Source organism: Netta rufina, assembly GCF_964035555.1.
Source record: "Netta rufina genome assembly, chromosome: 15".
NCBI lineage: Eukaryota > Metazoa > Chordata > Aves > Anseriformes > Anatidae > Netta > Netta rufina.
In genome coordinates this window covers 14542780-14564824 of record NC_140138.1, presented here as the reverse complement: position 1 = coordinate 14564824, position 22045 = coordinate 14542780, and the positions used below count along the sequence as shown (strand labels likewise).

General features: G+C 52.0%; 1 protein-coding gene across 1 annotated transcript; it reads left to right on the top strand.

Annotated features, from left to right (window-relative positions):
* The first annotated feature begins 3691 nt into the window (after nt 1-3691).
* Nucleotides 3692-21302, top strand: FBXL18 (F-box and leucine rich repeat protein 18). Its single transcript, XM_084296362.1, has 5 exons — nt 3692-3822; nt 4687-4887; nt 5778-7318; nt 9671-9889; nt 20957-21302. The coding sequence occupies exons 1-5, from the start codon at nt 3805-3807 to the stop codon at nt 21111-21113; spliced, it is 2136 nt and encodes a 711-aa protein (XP_084152488.1). The 5' UTR covers nt 3692-3804; the 3' UTR covers nt 21114-21302.
* The last annotated feature ends 743 nt before the right edge of the window (nt 21303-22045 follow it).

Genomic DNA, 22045 nt, shown 5'->3' with positions numbered 1-22045 from the left:
GGTGGTGGCGGAGAGGAGCTCAGGCAGGGAGAGGAGCGGGTGCGGAGAGAGGGACAGCGCTGGGCAGGGAGCAGAGCTGATTTTACACACTCCAAAGGGCAGAAAGCGGTATTTTCTCTCCGTCAACACTTTGTGGGGTTTCCTTTTTTCCCTTCTCCCAGCTCTCTCGCTGCTCCTGGCGATCAGCCCCGTGGTAAAGCGAGGCCGGGGGTTTTGCAGCCTTCCCCGACGCTTCTCGGACGCGAGGCGTGCGCAGCTCCTCCGCCGGCCGCTCCAGCAAGGCTCGCTTTATGCCTCCTTTGGGCCATTACATGCTGGAGAAAAGAATGCGGTGCCGGGCAGGGCAGCCTGCGAGCATTACTCACTGCTCCCGACCCCGGCGAGCAGGGGGGAGCCGGCTGGTTTCCTCTGAGGAACGCCAGGCGCTGGAGAAGGGGGGATTTTTATCTTTATTTTTTAGCTGCAGCTTCTCCATCGTTGTTCATTTCCCCACACAGGAGTGGGGAGATGCCGAGGGACAGGAAGGGCGGCGGAGGAGTTTCTTTAGCCGTGTCCTGGCTCTTGAGGCCACCAGCAGCAGGCGAGGCTCAGAGGAGAAGATGTGCAGGGAACGAGTGGTCAGGCTGCCTCCTCCTCCTCCTCTCCAGCACCCAAGGGAGCCAGGGGCTGTGTGGGCACCAGGAGGTTTGGAAAGACCACCAGGCTGGGCTGAGCTCCCCCTGTCCGGCTCAGCACCCGCGATGTACCAGAATTTCTCTGGTGGAGCAGACAGCGGGGCTCGGCCGAGGCTGGTTGCAAGCCACCCAGCCCTCTCTCGCTTCCCTTTAGCTGCCCATGGGGAGCTGGCTCAGCTAAAGAGAGCTGAGCAAACACGTTTTACGCCCTTTCTTCCCTTAGAGCTCCCAACTTTTGCTCCGGCTGGAGACAGTCGCTGGCACTTCACCTGCAATTAGCTGGTGACCTGGAAAGTCACCTCCCTGAGCCGCTTACGGAATCAAGCCACCACCAGGAATTAGTGATGTCCTTGGCAAAGGGGAACGGCTGCAGCTCTCGGGATTTAGCCCTGAAGGGCCTCCTTGTGTGGTTGTCTCTGAGCTTTGTTGAGCAGCACTGGCCAAAACGGCCCCCCTCAGGTCAGGGGGGCCCCATCCTCTCATTAGAGAACATGCACTGCAGCGTGCTGGCTGCATGCAAATGTCCCAGGAAGTCCCAGGGCATTCAAACACAACTCGTCTCTTCCTGGAAGTCCCCTCTGAGGGCACAAAGCCTCAGCTTCATTAAAAAAAAAAAAAACGGGCTTTCCGAGGTGTCAGCTCATGGATGGGACTGTGGCCGGAGGAGGAGGAGTTGTCCTGCTCTTTGAAGTGAGGGATTGCTGACCTGGAGCCTGCCCTGACTTGCATTATACCCATCTGTAATCTGCTTTAGCAGGCCTTACCGCATTAAATCGTATCAAGCACTGAAAACCACTTACAGCACTGCAGACGGCAGTTCACCCGAGCACACCAAGTGCTCTGGCCACTGGGCTTTCGTCACACTGACAAAAAAAAAATGAGCTGTGCAGACTGTATCAGTGTTAAGAACCCGGGGAGGGAAATGACCCAAGAGTTTCCCAGGGAAAAAAATAATAAAAATAAATAATCACCAGGTCAGCCCGGCCATGAACAGTTAAGAGATACTGTACAGGACACCGTATCTTGATATTAGCACTAGATTTGTTTGTTTGCCCTCTTGGACCGGGACAGCATGGTATGTGCTTGCCTTCTTTGGGCTGAGAAAACTGCATTAGTCAGAGATGATCAAAGTCTGCTCTGAGACAGCCCAGCAGTGAAAGGAACCTGCCTCCGTGGGAGGTTCCCATGGGCCAACACTGGGACGAGTGCTCCTGAGCAGCAGGGAAGGTTTCTCCTCTCACCTGCTGGCCATCAGCATCGAGAGAAATGCCAGGGTCCAGCGTGGCTGTTGGCTTCCTTCCTCCTTTACAGCCCACCCGATGTCCTGCTGCTGCCTTGCGTTCAGCCTCGTGTCTTATCTACACCGCCACATTGTTCATCGCGTGGCGGGTCCTCAGTCGGAGCCCAGCTCCTCTTACAACTGCTGGGAGCCTGGGGAGGTTCCTCAACCTATCTCAGATCCCATTCGGGGCTGGCAGCAGCTGTCTGGTCCACAAACGCCCCAGGACTGGAAGAAACCCATGGCTAGTCCTAACGCAGGCTGCTCCAGTCGGTCTGGCTCTCCGGGCAGGGCTTTTTCTCCGCTTATGGGCCCTGCTCTTGATCTTATTTACATTTGCACTGGAAATGCAGGTCTTTCTCCACCCTGGTCCCTGCTTTCCCCGATGACTGCAAATACGGTAGGCTGGTATTCAGCCCAGATGTCAAACGAGTCAGTCCTGACTGCAGGGCCTCTGGATTTAATTTGTCATTATCTTCTGTGTAACTGAAACACACGACAAACAGCAGGCACCGATTCTCTTATGGAGGCTCTCCCTCATTTGAGGGCTAAGAGGGGGGTTTCCTCTCCAAGCCCAGACCCTGCTCACAGGCCTGGAAGCAAAACAGGTAACCAAGACCCGAGGCGCTTGATATTTCTAAGCCAAAACGCCAAACCACCACTAATCTCACTCATGGCCATAAATGGCAACAATCAACCAGGAAGAAAGCAGCAACCTATTCATCTTCCTTTGTGGGTCATCTTTAAAACACATTTTCTATGAACAAAATTCCCCGAGCACACACGTAACTGGAAATTCCAGCGCTCCAGTCCTGTCTGTACTTGAGATTTGGGAAGAGGAGCTGACAGCGGGAATGCTGAGCCAGCTGGTCCCAGTGGACGTTCCTATATGTGCTCGCAGCACCTCGGGGTGACTTCTGCATGGCCCCCTGTGTGGGATTTGCCTCACACCTGCTACCAGGGGGAGAAAATTCAGTCTCATCTGCACCCAGGTTACGCTTATTGCATAAATGACCAGTGAGGCTGAAGCCAGCTGGTTTATATAAGGGGGTTGTAGGGAGGGGGGATGCTTTGGAGGGAAGGGGATAGTACTGATGGCTTTCTTTGTTAAGATCACATCCTTTAGTGCTTGGGGTGTCACCCCAAGCTGCTCCCAGCCTACAAAACCACTATGGACAGGGATGGGATCATTTGCCCGCTGCCTGCACTGAAGGGCAGGGCACTAATACAGCAAATGCCCCTCAGGCTGCAGAATACCCCACTAGGGTGGCTGGCCAAGCCCTCTGTGCCCCGTATGCAGCTGTTGGCTGAGTCACGGCTGGGCACAGGGCGGATTTTCACTCAGGGAGCAGCCTCGAGGTTTCGTGGGGCGCGGGCTTGGCGTGAGTCAGCCGCTGAGGTGGCGGAGGAGACCGGGAGGAGGCAGGGAGGCTGCCCTGCTGCCTCGGCTCTCAGCACCACCAGAGCCGGGCAGAAGTGAAGAAAACAGCGCTTAATTTCAACCTCGGGGCCGTGCTTAATTTCAACCTCAGGGCCGAGCCCTGTAAACCGGAGGGGGAGCGAGCAGCGAGCCCTGCACCCCCCTTGTGAGGGAGGCAGCGCCCAGCCGCCACCCCCAACATGGCGGCGGCGCCGCGCTCAAGATGGCGGCGGGAGGCGGCCGCCCCCTTCCCGCGCTCCCGCCTCAAGATGGCGGCGCGGGGCGGCGGAGGAGTGGCGAGGCGCGGAAGCCGGGTCATGGCAGCGCCGGAAGAACCGAGCGGCGGCCGTGCCGGCGGGGAGCCAGGCCGGGAGGCGGCGGGTTTGAGCGGTGGCCGGTGTGGCGAGGGGACCGCCGCCGCCACCGCCGTCATGTTCCGCTGTGGTGAGGTGAGGTGCGGAGGGGCCGCTCCCCGGCCTCCGAGCGCCGGTATAACCGCGGCGGGGCTCGGAGGGGGGCAACCGGGCTCCCCTCAGGGGCTGGAGCCGGTCCCCGTGGTGAGGGGGCTGCCCTTGGGGCTGGGCTGAGCTCCCGGTCCTCAGGGGTCGCCCTCCTGTAGGGATGCGCTGTGGGGTTTTGTGGGTGCTGCGGCGCGGTGCCAGGGCACCCCCTTCCCCTTCAGGGGCTGGCATTGCGTTAATTTCCACTCGAGCTTCGTTAAAAGCAGGGTTTAAGCCTCAAAACACCGCCTCGGTGCGATGGGGTGGCTGGGGGCCAGGCAGGAGCATCTGGGGGGTGATGGAGGGGTTGTGGGGTGAGGGAGGTTTGGTATGGTTATGGTGTGGTGTGGTCCAGAAGAGATGGGGTACCCGATCCTGGGCTTTAAACCTGCAGTTTTTTTTATTATTTTTGATATATATGAGCAGTTACATAACTCATAAGGTTATTGGAATGGATTGCTCTTCAGGGAAGGGATTGCTGGGTTATATTCTGAAAGGATCGGGGAATGATGCTTTTCCAATTGCAAAGTCAGTGGCAGAGGAGGAACGAAGGTAAATGTTTTATTTCTTAAGCAGCCCACAGCAAAAAAGTGACTGAAGATACTGTGGCTTTGTGTGAAGTTTTGCACCACCTCAGTATGGTCTTTTAAGGGAGAGGTTTGGGTTTCTCAAGTCGGGGGGGAAGTATTTAATGATTCAAGTGGTTCTGTTTTATCTTTATAAACCCTTCTGAGACTCACAAGCTTTGCTGAAGTCTGTGAACTGGTAGCCTTTCTTTTTTTTTCTTTTTCTTTTTTTTTTTTTCTCTTCCAGGAGCTTGTAAGTGGGGAGAGCGAGGAGGAAAGTAATGGTGTCAACCTGATGGAGTTCTCGGATGAGATCCTTTTGCACATCCTGAGCTACGTCCCTTGCACAGACCTTGTCCTGAATGTCCGGAAAACCTGCAGGAAACTCGCAACGCTTTGCCTTGACAAGAGCCTAACCCATACAGTTTTACTTCAGAAAGATTATAAGGTGGGGAGAGTAGCTTGCTTCTTCTGTTAACTGTGACAACAAGTCTGACTTCTGAAAAAATGCCAAGAAATAGAGTATTTCAGTGTGTCTGCATAAATGTCGTGCTCTTGAACTCTGAAAAACAAATAAACAATAAACTGTTTTATAAAAGCATTTGTTTTGCAGAATGCTTTGTTAGGACAGCTCTGTGCTCCCTTAGATAGTTTTCACTGATGGTATTTTATATATCTTCCTTTCTGGAGGCCGAATGAAAGTAAACTTGACTTGCCATTTATAGCTGCTTTTGACTATGGCTGTGTGAAGATACCATTTTCCCAAAATACATTTTCCATGCTGTTGTACAAAGAAATCTATGTGAGCAGAAAAACTTGTGCATGCTGCTGTCAGGCATGCAGTCAGCTAAGCAGGAAAATGTATTTGAGTTGTAACAAAAAATAAAGCTTAGGAATGAAGGGTGATACATGTTATGAGGGCCGTATCGCCAAGCCTAAGCTTCTCTTCCTCATTTCCAAAAGAAGAAAGCCGATGAAGGAGAATGAAAGTGTTCTTTGAGTTTCCATAGATAGATAATTCTGTTGAAATAGTTTTGCTGTTAGAAAATGGAGATCGTCCTTCGTTCTGCTATCAGCTGCTGAACAGATTTTGGCCTCGCAGTCAGTAATGCAGAACTGCACAGCCTGAGAAGCTAAAGGAAGTGTAATCTTAAGAGGTCAAAGCATGGCAGATTAAGCAGTGCTTTAATGATTCTTAGGCTGTGCTAGTGTTCCAAGGCCCTTGGATGAACCACGTAATCTAAGTGCTAGCCAGTGTTAACCCCATCTTCAGATGGGAAACTGAGTCAGTACACGCTTGCCATATATCTCATTGAATCTGGTTTTGTTTGAGCACAGGTAAACAAAGACAAAGTGAAGCAACTGATGAGGGATATCGGAAAAGAGATTTACCAGCTGAACATGGCTGGGTGCTATTGGCTGCCCAGCTCCACTATTGATCATGTAATACGATGCAAGAACCTGGTAAAACTGAACTTGTCTGGGTGCCACATCACTTCTCTCCGCCTCTCAAAGATGCTGTCTGCCCTCCAGCACCTGCGCTCCCTGGCGATAGACGTAAACCCGGGTTTCGATGCCAGTCAGCTAAGCAGTGAGTGTAAAGCCACTCTTAGCCGTGTCTCGGAATTGAAGCAAACCCTTTACACCCCGTCATACGGTGTCGTTCCGTGCTGCACTAGCCTTGAGAAACTGCTGCTTTACTTTGAGATCCTTGATCGCTCGCGAGAAGGTTTTATGCTCTCCGGGCAGCTAATGGTAGGGGAGAGCAACGTGCCCCATTACCAGAACCTTCGCGTCTTCTATGCCAGGCTGGCTCCTGGCTACGTTAATCAGGAGGTGGTGAGGCTGTACTTGGCGGTGCTGAGTGATCGGACACCTGAGAACCTGCACGCCTTCCTCATTTCTGCCCCTGGTAGTTTCGCTGAGACGGGAGCCACTAAAAACCTCCTGGACTCCATGGCTCGAAACGTACGCCTGGATGCTTTACAACTGCCCAAAGCCTGGATTAACGGCTCCGGGCTCCTGCAACACTTGAAGTTCAACAACCCTTTCTACTTCAGCTTTAGCCGCTGCACCTTATCTGGTGGCCACCTGATCCAGAGAGTTATTAACGGGGGGAAGGATCTTAAAAGCTTGACCAGCCTGAACCTCAGCGGCTGCGTTCACTGTCTGGCTCCGGAGTCCTTGTTCCGAAAAGCAGAAGACGACATTGACAGCAGCATTCTGGAAAGCCTGGTAGTGTCTTGCTGCAACCTGCGACACCTCAACCTCTCCGCAGCTCACCACCACAGCTCGGAAAGCATAGGGAATCATCTGTGCCAGCTTCTGTCCAGGCTAAAGCACCTCCTCTCGCTAGCACTCCCGGTTTGTTCCATCACAGACGTTGCTGCAAACGTGGAAAAGCCTCCCACGCAGCCCAATGCGGCGCCCCAAACCTTCGGAAAGAAAGTCCGGGTGGGGATACAGACGTACCCGAGGAACTTAACGGACCAGGCGAATCAGAAGATAGAGTCTTCGGTGTTCTGGACTCTGATGGGAAGCCTCCGCTTTTTGGAAACCTTGGAAATAATAGGGTCCAGTTTTTCCTCTGCCATGCCCCGCAACGAGCCGGCCATTCGGAACTCGTTGCCTCCTTGCGTCCGGGCACAGAGCGTGGGGGATTCGGAGGTGGCTGCCATTAGCCAGTTGACTTATTTGCAGAGCCTCACCCTAGCACAACTGCCAAATATCATTACTGGTTCTGGGCTCGTTAGCATCGGATTGCAGTGCCAGCATTTGCGGACTCTTTCGCTGGCCAACCTGGGCATGATGGGGAAGGTGGTCTACATGTCTGCTCTTGTGGACATGCTGAAACACTGCAAGTGCTTGAGAGATCTCAGGTGAGGGGCTGCCATCGAACATCTCCGTTTTGGTTGTGGAGCTCCAGAAATGGAGTGTGCGGTTTGTGTAAAAACTGCAAGTGTTCCTCTTGCGATCGCCCTCTGTTCAAAAAAACAGGTCAAAAGTTGCTGCAGCGGCTTGCAAACTGGTTGTTTTCTTTCCAGAGCTGAGGAGCACAGGAAGGCATCTCGTGCTGTTCTCGAGGGCTCAGGATATGCCTTTTAACCAGTGTTTTAAGTGCTTAAAGTCTCTGTGCTGCAACTGCCTTCCTTTTAGATAAGGAAGAGTGGACACAGCATATTTGGGAGCTAGCTGTCAGGGCTAGGTTAAATGTTACATGCCTTCGCTGACTTCTTGGCTTTGTGTACGCGTACATCTCCTAAACTTCCAGGATGGAGGAGACTCCTACAATGTCTAGATATTTTAGAGCCCTGTTGCAATATTTTTTTACCTTTGGCTTATATTTTAAAACCATCTCTTTTTTAAAATTTATTTTTTAGTTTTATTTTTTCACCAGCGGAAACTGATTCTGGGGGAAACTGGCCGACCCGTGAGGTCTGGTCATTATCCATTCACAAAAGAGGTCTAAAATGCCATAAAACAGCAAAAACAAGGTCATCCTCTCACGGTGCATGCCTGTGACCACAAAGACAGTTAATTACAGCGTGACTAAAATCACTGCTCATCAGCTGAGGCTGCTGTTTGTGTGCGTGATCCCAAGCCATCCCAGCAGTGAAGGGGTAGCTGAAACCCCTCTTGTTTTTCCCTTGCCCACCACGTCCCGTTTTCAGGAGGCGAGGAGCGTTGCTCTCATCCCAGGGACAGCAGCTGTCGGAGATGCTGTTGGAGATTCGGTTGCTTAATGCCTCGGGTCACGTGCGTGGATATTTATTTATCCTTGAGCAGGCTGAGTGCCCTTGGAAGAGCTGAGATGAGGGGAGGGAGGCTCGGGGGTGCAGTGCTGCTTCTCCCAGCTCGGCCCTGCAGCTCCCAGAGCCTCCGAAATGGAGGCTGTGGGCACCGAAGATGGGAGGCAGCGCACAGCCTCCGGGAAGGATGAGCGAGGGAGTCTCCTTGTGACAGCCAGGCGGTTCAGGGGGAGCTCTCGTGGTTTCTTGGGCGAAGCCTAAGGTTTTAAATAGGTTTAAAAGGTTTTTAATGTTCAGCGCTTCCTCCTGATAATGCACTTTTTTTTCATTTAACTAATCCTCTGGTGCATCTCCCCCTTTTCCCCTCCCCACCTTCCGGGCTGAGCGTTAGTTTCAGGGCTATTCCAGAGCAACATTGTCATCTAGCGAGCGAAAGGCAGTACTGCAGCGTGTCTGTTCCTACAGGGATTAACCTAAAAACCCGCTGTAAGGTTGCAGGGACTTCTGTGCTTTGTCCTAAACCGATTTTGGGCAAATAGTGCTGCTGAAAAATTGGAGAAGCTTCCCGTTTCCTTAATATTCGTTTCGAGCTCTTGCTCAAGGAGCTGGTGGGCTGTTGGCATCTCTTCAGGTGCTGTAAACTGACCGCCGTGGACCACAAAAGCCTGCTGGAGGTTATCCCCATCATGCTGGGGCCGACAGCTTGTTCCCACCTGCTGGATTCACCTTGGCAGAGCTCTCGGCCCCGCTGACCCAGTGACTGAGGCGCATTGGGGTGTGCTGCCAGCTGGGGCACAGACCCCTCGTTGGGGGTATCCAGGGCAGGAAAAATCCAATCTCTGCTCCCTGGGCTGAGTATTTAAGGTAAAGTTTGTGTCAATTCTCCATAAAGTAGCTTCTATTCTTTCCCATCCTCTGACCAGGCAGGGCTGGAGGTGGTCACAGCTGGCTTAGAGGCACGAGGTCTGTATCACCACGTGCACATTGTGAGTTTTTCATGCCTGCTTCGTTCACATTGTGAGTTTTTCACGCCTGTTTCTCTCCAGGCAGTAAACTAAAGCTAACCAGAGCAGGGGTGGGTGTGCTGGGGCCGTAAGTCCCTAAATAAGTAGATGTCAGCCCAGCTTTTCCTACCTATGTTTGTCCTAAGGCCAGAATCAGTCTGCTGCTCAGGTTTCAGACCCACCTCAGCCAACATGCCTTTGAGGAACCCTCTCAGGAGCAGGGTTACAGCAGCGTAGGGCCTTTCTGTGTGTTTGTCCCCCTGATGTCATTCGAGTGGGATGTCTGAGCTTGCAACATCAGGATTTCGTGCCCTACCACTGGCACCAGCAGGCAGAAGCTCTGTCTGTAAGTGGAACAGGTTGGTGGACGTTGGCTGCTCCATTTGCCAACCCCCTGCAAACGTGCCATCTTCTCTCTTACCTGAAAGCATCCCTAAGCCCCAGCTGCCCCCTGACTTGTTTCTCTTTGCTCCCGCAGGCTGGAGCAGCCCTACTTCAGCGCGGGCGCCCAGTTCTTCCAGGCGCTGAGCCACTGCTCCTCTCTCCAGAGGCTTTGCATCGTCTCCCGGAGCGGGACTCTGCAGTCTGACGCAGTGATGTCATTCATGGCCAGCTGCCTCGAGGTCGTCATGTGCCACATGTTTATGGGAGAATCTCTCACCGTCTGCAGAAACCTCCAGCAGTCCATTGTCCGGAGGTGAGTGAGGAAAAAGGGGTTGCTGTGGGATTTCTGGAGCTGCTCGAGGTTTGTCTCCCGTCTCCTCGCTTGCCAAGGTTTGTGTGGCTTGGAGCACTTGTTCTAAGAAGCTAATAGGTACGGTGTAACTGCTTGGAGCACGAAATAGCCTCTTATTTTCATAGGAGGCAATCAGTGAAACGTTTGAAGGTATTGTACGGATTCTTGATTCCGTTCCCACCCGTGTTCTCTGCAGCTCCATCAGCTGAAGTTCTGGATGTACGGCCCCGTCATAAATCAAACGGCACTTCTCGTGTAAACAAAACATCTGCCGACATTTGAAGCACTGAGAGGTTTGACCTTGAAGCTTTCCTCCTTTCCCACAAGTGACTGAGATAATTCTTCGTCCTCTAATCACTTGTAAATGTCACTTACTGATAATCCCCTGCTAGTACAATTCAAAGCCTTTTTAAAGGGTTGTTGTGAAGGGTTTTTCTTCGGCGGAGAATAAGGGGGGGGGAAAGAATTGGTACAAACTGCCTTTGCACGTTTGGCAGTTCTTAAATGCATTTCGCTTGGCCCCTTGCAGTGCTCTGAGGCTCACGTGGTGGGAAACGTTTGTGTGAGCCGTGAACTGCATTTGAAAAGAGAGCTTTTAATTACTCCTGGCATTTTGGAATCTAATAGCGGCAGTCATCTAACAAAATATTTCCCATGCAGCAGACTCTCCATTATTTATTTTTTTTCTGTAAGGCATTTTCTCCACCTTCGATCTGTTTTCTTTCTCACCCGCCGTTGCTTTGCCCTGTTAAGCTCTAACAAAAATTCCGAGTCGCACGGCGTGGTTACTGCGTCCTGAGGGGTGCTCCTCCCCCCAGCCTTTCTCCAGCTCCAGCCTGACTTATTACTCTTGGCTCGTTTCCGAGGATCGGATCCAGAAGAGCCTATGACTACATCAGCTACCTCTCGAGCTGCACACGGGATTGCTCGTTACAGCCTCTAGAAGGCTCCCTGTTCTTTTGGGACAGTGATTGTCGGAAACACCTATACGAATCCCTTGTCAGGAATTCCTTGGGTTTGTATTTTTACAGGGCTTTGTATCGGTAAAGTCAGTCCTGGGTTGGTTTCGGTAGTGCTTTGGGGATCCTTAGAAAGAACCACGAATCCACAGTTTCTGGTTTTTATTCTGCCCTCCTCCCTGAGATGCTTTTGCAGCACTGGCCAACATTTTAACATCCGCTTACTGAGCAGAAAAATGCTGTTCTGCAGTCTCTTCCTCCTCTCTTCCTCTGTTGTGTATGGATTCCCACTACATTCTGTACCTCTTAATAATTTAAAGCCTGGGAACTTTCCAAAGAGCAGCTGATGCCTCATGAAAATGTTAAAAACTGCTTTTATATTTAGCAACAGTTCTGGCTGTCAGACTATTTCTCTCCTTTTGTGTCTTATTAATAGAGACGTTTGTATGAAAACAGAATTTTTGAAGTTCTTTTTTTCTGAGCAGAGCATCTGCTCCCACTGCAGATCCTGCACCTGAAGTCATAATCCTCTGTGACACTGTAATTGGTGGCTCTGGAAACGATTTTGATGCCACGTAAGATTATGACTTCGGGAGGAGGAGAAGCAGTGGGAGCAGATGCTCTCCTAAGCAACAGAGATCCCGTTCTCATGCAACTGTCTCCAGCAATAACACGGAAGGAACAAAATACAGAAAATGATGTGTAAGCAAAGCCTGGGGTCTTCCACGAGCCATCAGCGAGCCTTTAACCACCTGATTTTCCCAGCGATCCTGTTCTCGTCCTTGCGTAAATGTGCCTCCTGATGGGGGTCAGGAATTGACTTTCTCTTGCCTGCGTTTTATCTGCTGCTCCAAGGGCGAGGAGACACGCAGTAAAATCCCTTAGCAAGCTAGTTCATGACTGAGACCTGTGGAAAAGGCTCTAGAATGAAAGAAGGTGGCTTTTTTCTTATTTTTTTGGGGAGGAGGGATGTGTGCAGATGCTGGGTGTGCAGGGAGAACACAAGGGATGAGCGGGAAGGAGGAGGTGAGAGCAGGGAGGGCATTTTTGCTTGCCTCCCTTGGAGCTGGGGGAATGGATTTGTGTTCCTCAGGTCCCGCTGTGGGGCAGAGCTCCTGTTGTGGGGCTGTGGAAATCATCTGGTTTAGGCTGAGGGCAGCCAAGTGACTGCAGCTTGTGAGCAAGAAGGTAGGGCTGAAATCACCCCCGTTCTCCCAACGCCTCCACAAAGAAATGAGAGCGAGGGGGTCCCCTAGGGCTGGGCGTATGCAGCGATTTGCTGCAGGTGGCAGGGCTGGGAGGGCTTGAAAATGCCATCCAGTGCCGTGCAGTTCTATTCCAGATGTGGATTCACAGAGGATTTGGCTCACAGAAGAAGCTGGGACTGATTTGGGGAGAACAGACAGTTTTCTACCACAGACTTGTGCTGGAAGGTGTGGTGATGGGAGCTCAGGTATTGAACCTCCTGCTCCACACCGATGGCTTAAAGCCTGAGCAGATTCTCAAACTCTTCCCCTTGCCTGTAAAATAGGACGGCATTATCTGTTTCTGCTCTCCTGGACTGCAAAGAAAGTCATTCTCGTGCCTTTTAGCCTTGTGACAGCTCTAAGCTGGGCCTGGTGCTCTCCAGCTGTCCCGCGGGCAGTCTTCTGGCTGCAGCTCGCTGCTGTTTCAGAGAGGTTAGTTCGTGTTTCAGTCCGTAAAAAGCCTCTGATTCAGTCCTGCCTCTTTTGCAACGGAGCACAGTAAGCAGAAGAGAATTCGTCTGGAGCCCTCATCAGCAAACAAGAGGCTTGCAAGGGCAAGGTCTCCTCTGAGCCTGGGAGATGACGGTTTCCCTCTGGGCAGATAAATCATTGCAGTGTTCTTCTTTCTTCTTGTTTTCCTCGACGTGGAGGGGAGGGGTAATTTTTATGGTTCAGGGACATCCTCGGTGCACGTGGGAAGGGACCCGGTGATTAGAGGGGGGCATGCAGCCTGGGTGAGCCGTGTCCACTGCCCCCGTCTGCCTCAGCTTTCACATCACACTGGTCTAGGCTCCCGGTTTCCCTGTAAAATGACATTTCTCTCCCCATCACATGGTGCTCAGCTGCCGCTGGGCTTCAGATAGCAGCAGATCTCACAACAGTGTTTTCCTTTCTGTGCTCGCACCCTAACTTTGCCAGGCTGCTTATCTAAAAGCACGTGCTGCCTTCACTTAAATAACTCTTCTGTTAAACCCATTGCAGTGTCACTTCCAACCCACTAAAACCCCACAGTGCCAGGACCCACGGTTGTTTTATCTTCAAGTGTAACCCCTTATTTTTTTGCTGTACAAAGAATTTCCTTGAAACGAGAGGTTTTCTCCCTTCTGGGCAGAGCTGCAGTGCTGGGATTCTTCCTAAATGGTTGCAGGGAGCTCCGAGTCGGGCTAACCAGGTGGTCAGAGGAGGGGGCTTGGCTTCGAGCAGCTTTCCCCGAGGATTTTCACGCTGTGATTTTGAGAAGCAGTCAGTAGATGGAGCTGTGACCTACGGAAGGCGCCCCGCTCCTCTGTCCTGATGCGTTGCATGCTAAATAATCGCGTTTATATGCTTGTATTTCTCTGCCTCAAAAATCTTGCGGGAAAAGGAATTTGGATGGCTTCAGCATCGCGCTGCTCCATGGCACGGTCAGCGGGCACCTCGCAAATGTGCACAAGTTGCTCTCCTGGCGGAGCTTGCCAGCAGAAAATCGGCTGGAAGAGGGGATGGGAAATGCTTTGGCAAATGTCCCCTTGGCCTCAAGGACAGATTTTATTTTCCAGCGTGTTCCTTTAGAATTTTTCTGGTTTTAGCTTAAGGGTTGAGATAGCTCCTATCCTTGTAATGACTCCAAGGACTCTGTAGTACCAGACAATACATGCCTGTGAGAAGGCCTTGGGAAAGGCCGAGAAAGCAACGGTTAAATTTAAAAGAAAACAACAAAACCCACCACAAAGCAAAACGAAAAGTCTCAGGGAGACTTAAGGGAAAAGTGTCAAGACACAGAGGTGAGTCGAGACTTAGATAAGTGCAATCCAAGAGAAGCCATGGAAGACGGCGTGGTCAGCAAGCGAAAGATGTGTTTTGGGGAGGTGGGTGGGCAGCTTGGCCAGCCTGCTCACCTCTCCCAGAGGCAGGGAGGAACCTCCTGGGGTCTGGTAGCTTGTTGGGAGAGGGGACAGAGGCGTGGGGTGCTGGTGCAGCATCCCCCGAGGGCTGGCAGCCCTAGCTCAAGCTCTGTGCCTTTGTTTCCCTCGCCACGCCAGCTACCTGTCTGCAGCAAATGGCTCTGCAAAGTCCCTCTGTAACGCCATGCCTCGGGATCTGGGTGACTGAGGGTCAACCAGTGCTGGGAATTACAAAGAATTTTAATGTTTTAGGACAATCTGCCTGTTCTGGGGATCCAAGACATGGAGGAAGAGAAATATTAACTGAGCCCTCCTACTTCTGCCAGCGTCAGGTGTGAGCAGCGATTAGCTTGACGTGACTTTCACAATAGGACTCCTGCTACTTTCCAGGAATAGCTATTTCAGTCTGAATTAATCTTACTATTCAAGCGTTTGTCGCATTTTATGAATTTTCTCCTGCTTGTTGTTATATTTTTGTTTTAAACATGAAACCCTTGGCTGGATCTTTCCCTTCCTTCAGCTGCTGATCCCGGTGCCCCGCGTGGCTGTGACAGCCGTGCTGCTCGCTGAAGGGCTGCAGCACCCTCCTGGGGTTCAGCTGCAGAAACGGGGCTGCCAGGTGGGAGCCTGGGGATGAAACCGAGTATTTGCAAAGTGCTGAGCGAGCCAGCCCCTCTCCTGGCATTTGGCAGAGAACTAAACTACTGCAAATGAATTTCTGCTCACATCAGTGCTGCGTGCGTCCCCCCACACCTTGTTGCTATTGCTCTGAAAGCCCCTGCAGCTTCTTTTTCTAGTCAACCGATTTATTCTCCTTGCTGGGATTCTCACCGTGGGCTCAGCCTCAAAAAAAAAAACCCTTCTCAGGTGTTCCTTTCCACTTGTGGATGGGGAGGGAGGGGGCTGCTATAGGGCAGTCGGGGAGCACGAGCTCCTCTTTGAATTCAGCAGAGCCCTCCAGCACCCTGCTGCAGTTGCATCGGCGCTGCAGGAAGCTGGCATCACCCCTCGAGGCTTGTTTGAGATTTCCAAGCTGGTTTTTGCTTCCCTCCACCACCTTCTCTTCCTTCTGACCTTGACGAAGTCCCTCTCGGCGCAGTGCTGCTTCCCTGCATCCCGGAGCCAGCGCGGTAGCTGCCAACCCCACTCCGCTAGCCTAAGCATGTTGTGGGCTCCGTCCCCGCGTCTGATTGCAGAAGACTTAATGTATCGCTGGGCTGGCGGAGTGAATCATTAGCATCCTGCTCCAGCTTTCATTGTCTGTTTCATTTCCTGCTCTTAGAAACCCCTGAATCATTCTGTCACGGGCTGAATAACAAACTGCATCCTTGTCAGCTCGCCTTACCCAAGAATTCGTTGGCGGGCTTGGCAGAGGCTGACTGTGCTCGGGGTGTGGCCCCGACACCTCTGCTGCTGCCAGGGATGTTGTTTCAGGGTGGGTTCAAATACTTTGCAAGCCAGCACAGCTCGTGGGGCCATCCCCGGCCTTGGCGTGTTTGTGTATCTCCTTTTGGGGGCACTAACGCAGCCCCTTCGTAAATGCATTCCTGTGGCTAACCCAAAGGACTTGCTCCAACTACCAGCTCGTGTGTTTGGAAGGGAATTCAGTCCCGAAACCCTCCTCTGGGGGAAGGTGGCTTTGTGCACCAAGTGGCTTTCAGGCGGCGTCCTCCTCTCTGCCTTGGCTGGGAGATAAAACTGGAGCAGCACCGTCGTGCTCTCTCCTCACGCGGGTGTAAAAGGCTGAGCGGAAGCATTAACTGCAGCTTTAAAGCTTTTCCATAGTAAAATAAATCTAATTGAGCAGTTGCTGCCGTTGCTTTTTAATTTGTGGAAGAGATTAGGAAATAACTTTCAGCTTGCTCTGGCAGAGCACTCCCCTAGGACGTGTCCCGGGCGCTCTGGCGTCGCTCCTTGGGTTCTCGTTCCCTCCCTCTCTAATTGTCCGGTCACATTCGACTGATGCAGAGTTCAGCTGGCAAAATAACGTTAAGAAACCCAGTCTGGAAGCATTTCTGACAAACCTCAGCTCCCGGGAGAAGCGGTGGTGTGCCATTCGTGCCGTACAGAGGGAAACCACGCTGCAGAGAGGTAATTCCCCCCTGCTTGTGGGGTGCATCTGGCGCGTGTCGCTTCTCGTCCGGGACACGATGCGGTGGCAGAGGTGGCAGTGCTGTGTGCCACGGACTTCCAGAGTCCCGTCTGTGCCTTTCTTGGGTTGGATTTGGACTAACGGGGCTCACGGCGAGTGGAAATGCTCTGCGGGGGAAATATCTCCTTGTGTGGAGCTGGAAGCCACTTGAGGAATCGCAGCTGCTTTCCTAGGGAACTTCGGAGGTGTGTTTCTGAGATGAGAAGATGAAGTCTGTGCGACACCGGTGCTCTTGCAGGGTTGGAAATGGGTCTCTGTGGGCGTTGCACCCCTCTTGAGAGCGCTCTGGGGGCCGGCTGGGTGGCAAGGATGCTCCCAGCTGACAGAGGAGGGTGCCTGGGGGAATCCCACCCCCACCACTTTGGTGTGCCTGGAGGAAAAAAGAAAAAGCTCTGTTTTATGCCCTTGGCAGTCGCTGTCAGGAAGGAGAGAGCTCCTGCAGTTCCCTGGACCTGAGATCTGGGCACAACCAGTGGAGCAAACCCGCAGTGTCCGCCTGGCCTTCCTGAAAAGAAGAGCAAAGTCCCTGCCTGGGCCTTGGGTTGTGTCCCCTTGGGTCGTGTCCCTCGGCAGCTGCTCCCTTCCACCACGCCGTGCTTTGGGGACAGGAGTTCCCAGCCTGGCTCAGGTACGTGGGCTGAAGCTTCCAAGACCGATGCCACACGTGAGCTCCCTGATGCGAGCCGGTCTTCCAGCAACAACAAACTTACTCCATGCCTTCTCCCTCTTTCCTTCTCCTGCTTTCCTTCTTTCCTTCCTTCCTTTTCCTTTCTAGAGCCTCTTTTCCCATGAGCTTATCTCAGTTTGTGGAGGTTAAAAATCTGGCCTCCATCCGCTCCCGCTGCGTCGCGTTTCCTCGTTTTACCTGGGGTGAGTTTCTTTTGTTGCCAGTGCTTAATTACACCGCCTCGCCTGCCCTCGCCACCTTGCCAGCAGCTGTGAAGTGGGCTGTGCCGAAGCACCTGAATTTAGCACAGGGCTTTTCTTAGGTTTCTCTGGAAAACTGCAAGGGGGATTACATCCTTTGCTTCCAAACGCTGCCTTTTCCCATCCGTAGGGGTTGGAGGTGAGTTTGAGCAGCTCCTAAGGTAGCGGAGCTGTCGTCTTCTGGGCATTTGTGGTGCAGACAGATAGAGCAGGGCACAACCCACGGCTGCAGGCTCTCTGCTGAGGTTTTCCTGCAGCTTTGGGCTGCCCTTTGGCCGTATCAGCAGGTGGAGTTTGGTTTCCTCTCCAAAGAGCTGTGTCTGAAAGCACACACCGGGAGTGTTTGCCAGGAGATAACTGCATTCCGGGGAGGGACTCTTTTGTCTTGCTAAAATCAGGGGGAAATCTGATTAAAGTGCAGACCTTGCTCTGGACTTTTTCCCTTTCTTTTTGACTTTGTCCCTGACCTACATATTGCATCCTGCCACGCTGCTTGGAAGTAATTGAGAGCGTAGTGGTAGGCTATTTACCAAGCTGTTCACTTGAAAATAACCTTCCTGTGTCCAGTCCACACCTGTTCTGGGATAATTTTGGAGGCAAATAACAGAGTGCCATTAACCCTTTTCAGCTACGGGCAACCTGTTCAAGGTCTGAGTGCAGCGTTGATGCTGGGAGGAATGTACGAAGCAGGCTACGATCTGATATCTGTTTTTCAGCTCCGTGGATGATTCCAGCCAGCTGCTGCAGCCAGGCCCACAGAGTGTCCAGATCCCAACTGGGATTCTTCAGAGACCTCCTTGTAAAAGTTCCTGCTGGTGGTTTGGTGTTGTGTCTGCTGGACCAGAGGCTATGGCTGGAAAATATGTGTGCGGGGGGGGGTATTTTCTTTGTATCCCAGTGGTTGTTTCTGATTAAAGGACATGTTTTGAAGGGGCTGCTAGTCAGTTGCCTCGCAAACTTGCTTTCATTTAATTAATCATGATGAGTTTAGTCTGGAGGTTTCGTAGGAGAGAGCAAGTAAGCGTATCCTTGGCTTCTTTCCCTCGGAAAAAAGCAGGGTTTCATGCCTGGAACTGCAGTTCTTTTGTCTCCCCGGGTCGATATCCCTCTCTGTCCTTCAGCTTTTCGTTTTACGAGCCGCGCTCTCGCAGGGGTAGATCCAGTTTGAAGTCCATCCAGGTGTGGAATGAGGAAGAACCGTCAAGAAGATTACAGGAGCTATTCTGCAACTCATTAACTCGATCTCTTCCCCTTCTTGTTATCTCCTCCCCGTGCCCGGGGCCTTTCGAACGAGGGCTCTAAGTGCTTCTCACTTAATCTAGCCCACCTGGACAGGTGTACGAAGAAAGGAATTGCCTTCCGGGGACGGATTCGAGGAGCAGAGGTTGCGGAGGGAGCCTGCTTTTGGGAACTGCTAATCCCGGTTTAACATTATGACAGCTGCTCGTTAAAATCGGGGTGTTTTTTAACAGGCAGTTAAAGGAGAGGCTTTGCACGCACGTTTAGCCGAGAATAATAGCGAGCCATGTGCATTTGATTCTTTTTTCTGAAATCACGCAAATTGTACATGGAAAGAATTCTCCGGCGTCAACTTGCTGGGGTATGGAATTTACAAGGTTTGCAGTAACGTACAGCTTCCTGTTGAGGGGGAGAGAAAATTACAAAGCTTTCTTTTTTTCCTTTTTTTTTTTTAAAGATCAAGTTCAAACCTCTTCTATAACCCCGGCCTCTTTGGAAGGTACGCTTACTGCGTTGGGGTTTTTCAGTTCTCTTGGTGGCAGATTGTCGTGTAAACTTGTCTAGGTCCTTCTTGTAGCTACATGTCAGGGCTGCTTATAAGCCACGGTCTTGTATAGGGTGAGAAGGCAGCATGCAGATCTAATTTGGGAGGCTCTATATACGAAGAAAGAGGCAGAGGTTTCTTTGCCTTGGGGAGGTTACGGTCAGGAAGGCTGCGTCTCATGAAGATCGCTGCTTCTTCCTAGCTGAACTTCAGTAAGCTCGGCCTATTAACATGATTTTCTCTGCAGGACTGTGGTGTTGGGTAAGGAACATGAAGAGCTGAGGCAGAGGAGGGACTATCAAAGAGACATTTGCTGTATTTTGTGTAATTGCACCGCAGACTTTCCCAACCGCCTCCCAGATCGGCGATTATTTGCTGCTTGGTTTCTTGTAGAGCCGGGGAAGTAAGAAACTGCTCAGCTCCTACCCAGGCCTCCAGATCCTCCCAAGGAGCCGTGTCCTTTTCTGCCAGCCCTCAGGCGTGAGGCATGAAGGGCAGTCCGTGATGCAGAAAGATAGAAAACTGCCCCAGGTAGTGCTGTTGCTGGAAATCCTCACTCCTGCGGCTACTTAGGTTCGGGCAAATTAATTTAACCCACCAGGACTCAGCAGCTGAACTCGGTGTGGGAATTCCTCTGCAGCATTTTTTTGGCAGCTCTGCTCCAAATCGTTTGTGCACGGAAACATCCTCGCTGTCCCCCAGGTAATGCCAGCCTCCTGTAGCCTTTTCTTCAGCCGTCTGCACTGCTAGCACTGGGGATTCTCCCGTGTGTTTCCAGCAGCCAAACCGCCAGCCATCCCCTCTGCTGGAGGATAACCTGCCCGTCTCAGTGCTAAAGACGAGCTTCAGACACACGTCTGGGTAAGAGGAGCTTGTTTAGCAGCTGGCCCTTCTCTCCACCCAATGCAACTCGTTTCAGCCTCGAGGGACTGACGCTGCCAGTTCGACTCTGCCTCCCTCAGAGTGACACCGAGCTGGCCCTTGTCACACGGTTCACTGGAAACCTCTCGGTGGCACGTTGCTAATAGTCACAAGTGTTTTAATCTTCAGGGTGTAGCCCTTAAGCTACAGCAGAACTTCCTTCCCCCCCAGCTTTAGGAGGCTGAACTCTTTTGTTGTGCTACCCCGAGCAATGCAATTTCTCCTCTCCCACGTTCTCTTGCTGGGCTGCTGTTACGCAGCATCCTTGCTTAACGGGGTCTTGGGGTTTTTTATATGGCTCCTTATACATTGTATAGATGGCTTTAATTCTTGCTCTTCTCCTCCTCTGCTGCTCCTCTCTCGTGCTGTCATATCAGGCCTGTCACTTGCAGGGTCTGGGATTCTCGGTGCGCATACCAGAAAGCAGAGAGATGTTGGCAAGAAGAGCTGGGAGGACAGGAGGAGCCCGCAGGTTTTCCTAGGAGGGGACAAAACCCCTGGGGCTGTGGATTTAGAAACTGGAGCCCAGAATTGAAGTGGCAAAGAGGGGGTACGTACATGTGTTGGGGGCAAACCCAGGGAGTGCTAAGACAGGTTTCTGCCACTTGTGTTAAAAAGGAGGCTCTGTGTGTGTGTGTGTGTGTGCTCTTAAATGCTTATCTGCAGATCTGAGCTTTCTAAACCTGCCTGTGCTCTAATTGCAGAGTGCAGACTCTGCATGCAGAACAACCGAGCCTGGAGCAATGATCCCACACTCGGCCCTGAGGGAATGCCCAGCGCTGCTTTGGCCTGATTTTATTTTTTTTAACAGCCCTGCAACTTGCTGCTGCTTTGTAGGTGGTGTAAATTGTTGTCGCTGGGTACCCTGCTCAGCTGGGATCTCAGAATACCACAATGTTGTGATTTATTTTTTTTAAATCTTTTTCTCCTTGCCCTCATCAAGCTTGTGTCAGCTCAACAGATCTCTGAAAAGGGCACAAGCCCAGCCTGTGCTCCCCAACGACACACAGAGAGGAGAGAGGGAGACCCTGACTTCCAGCTGCCCCCCTGAGCACCTTTCCTTGCCCCCACCGCGTGGTTTTTATCCACTCGACCCCCTCCTGTTGCCCTGGAGTTTTAGTATTCCTCCCCAGCTGATAACCCGTGTCTGATTCAGTTTCCAGGCGGACCGCCCCGCGCTAAACGTCGTCATTTTCCCTCTGCTTCACGAGGACTTGACGGAGGTCATCAGAGACGTCCCCATGAGGCACTTGGATGAAATCACCCTGTTCAAAAGCCGAGTGGCCGAAGAGCCCCCCAACCTGTGGTGGTGACTGGCGATCAGCACGGCAAGGACGCTCGGAGGGAACGCGTGGAACAGCTTCTCGTTGGCCTGGATTTCCCCACCTTCAGCTCCCGGCCACCTCGCTGGATGCTGTACAATCACTCTCAGTAGGTGCAATTGCGAAATAAAAACGAAACAAAACAAAAAAAAAAAGCTGTTCCTTCGCAGTGGGGAAACATCTCTTGGATAGTGCTCGCATCTGAAAAGCCTGTCTCAAAAGGCTTCTGGAATGTGGTGAGTGTTTCCTTGTGGTTAATGATGAATTAATTGCTTGGTTCCTTTCCTCAAGATAAAGGTAAGAGAACCTGACGTAGTAACGCTCTTCCCCCCCGTGTCGCCCGGTGTGTTTTTTAAGGGCCCCTGTGTACTTTGGCGGCGTGCTTTGTGGTATTGGTGGAAATCATCCTGTGCTTTGGTCTGTTTTGGGCAAAGTAGAAAGCCTGAGACAGCCAAGAGGCCCGAATGTGTTGCTCCATCGGAATGCATCACGTTTTTCCTGTGTTACAGACCCGCATTTGTAGTCACACGCACACACGTGCAATCAGATATTTAAGGGTCCTTTGATGAGAAGTACCACGAGGACTCTCTTTAATTTTTGGGTAACAGCTCCAGGTTATTAGCACCTCGACCGTGGTATGCTCTGGCTGAGACGGTTCCCATCAGTGGGCCTGGTGGCAGAAGCTGTCAGCTCTTTAGGAAATCCTTGTCCTAGGGTAGATGGAGCCCGCAGCGAATGAGCTGGGGCTCCTGTCTGATGGAAGTGCTGTCCGTGTCGCCGTTTAGATGGGAATGCAGCGTGCCCGTTCTGTCCTCGGGTCCCATGCCTTGAGCTCGTGCTAATTTTAGAGATGTTACCGAGCGTTTTCGCGGTGTGATTTCGGGCAGCTTCTCCGCTCCACAGAACCTCCTCAGGCATCAGCA

Bases quoted from the DNA above. Each gene is read 5' to 3' on its own strand.
- FBXL18 (XM_084296362.1), top strand. The intron at 4,888-5,777 runs GTGGGGAGAGTA...GTTTGAGCACAG, and splicing joins TACTTCAGAAAGATTATAAG to GTAAACAAAGACAAAGTGAA. The intron at 9,890-20,956 runs GTGAGTGAGGAA...TGTCTGATTCAG, and splicing joins CAGCAGTCCATTGTCCGGAG to TTTCCAGGCGGACCGCCCCG.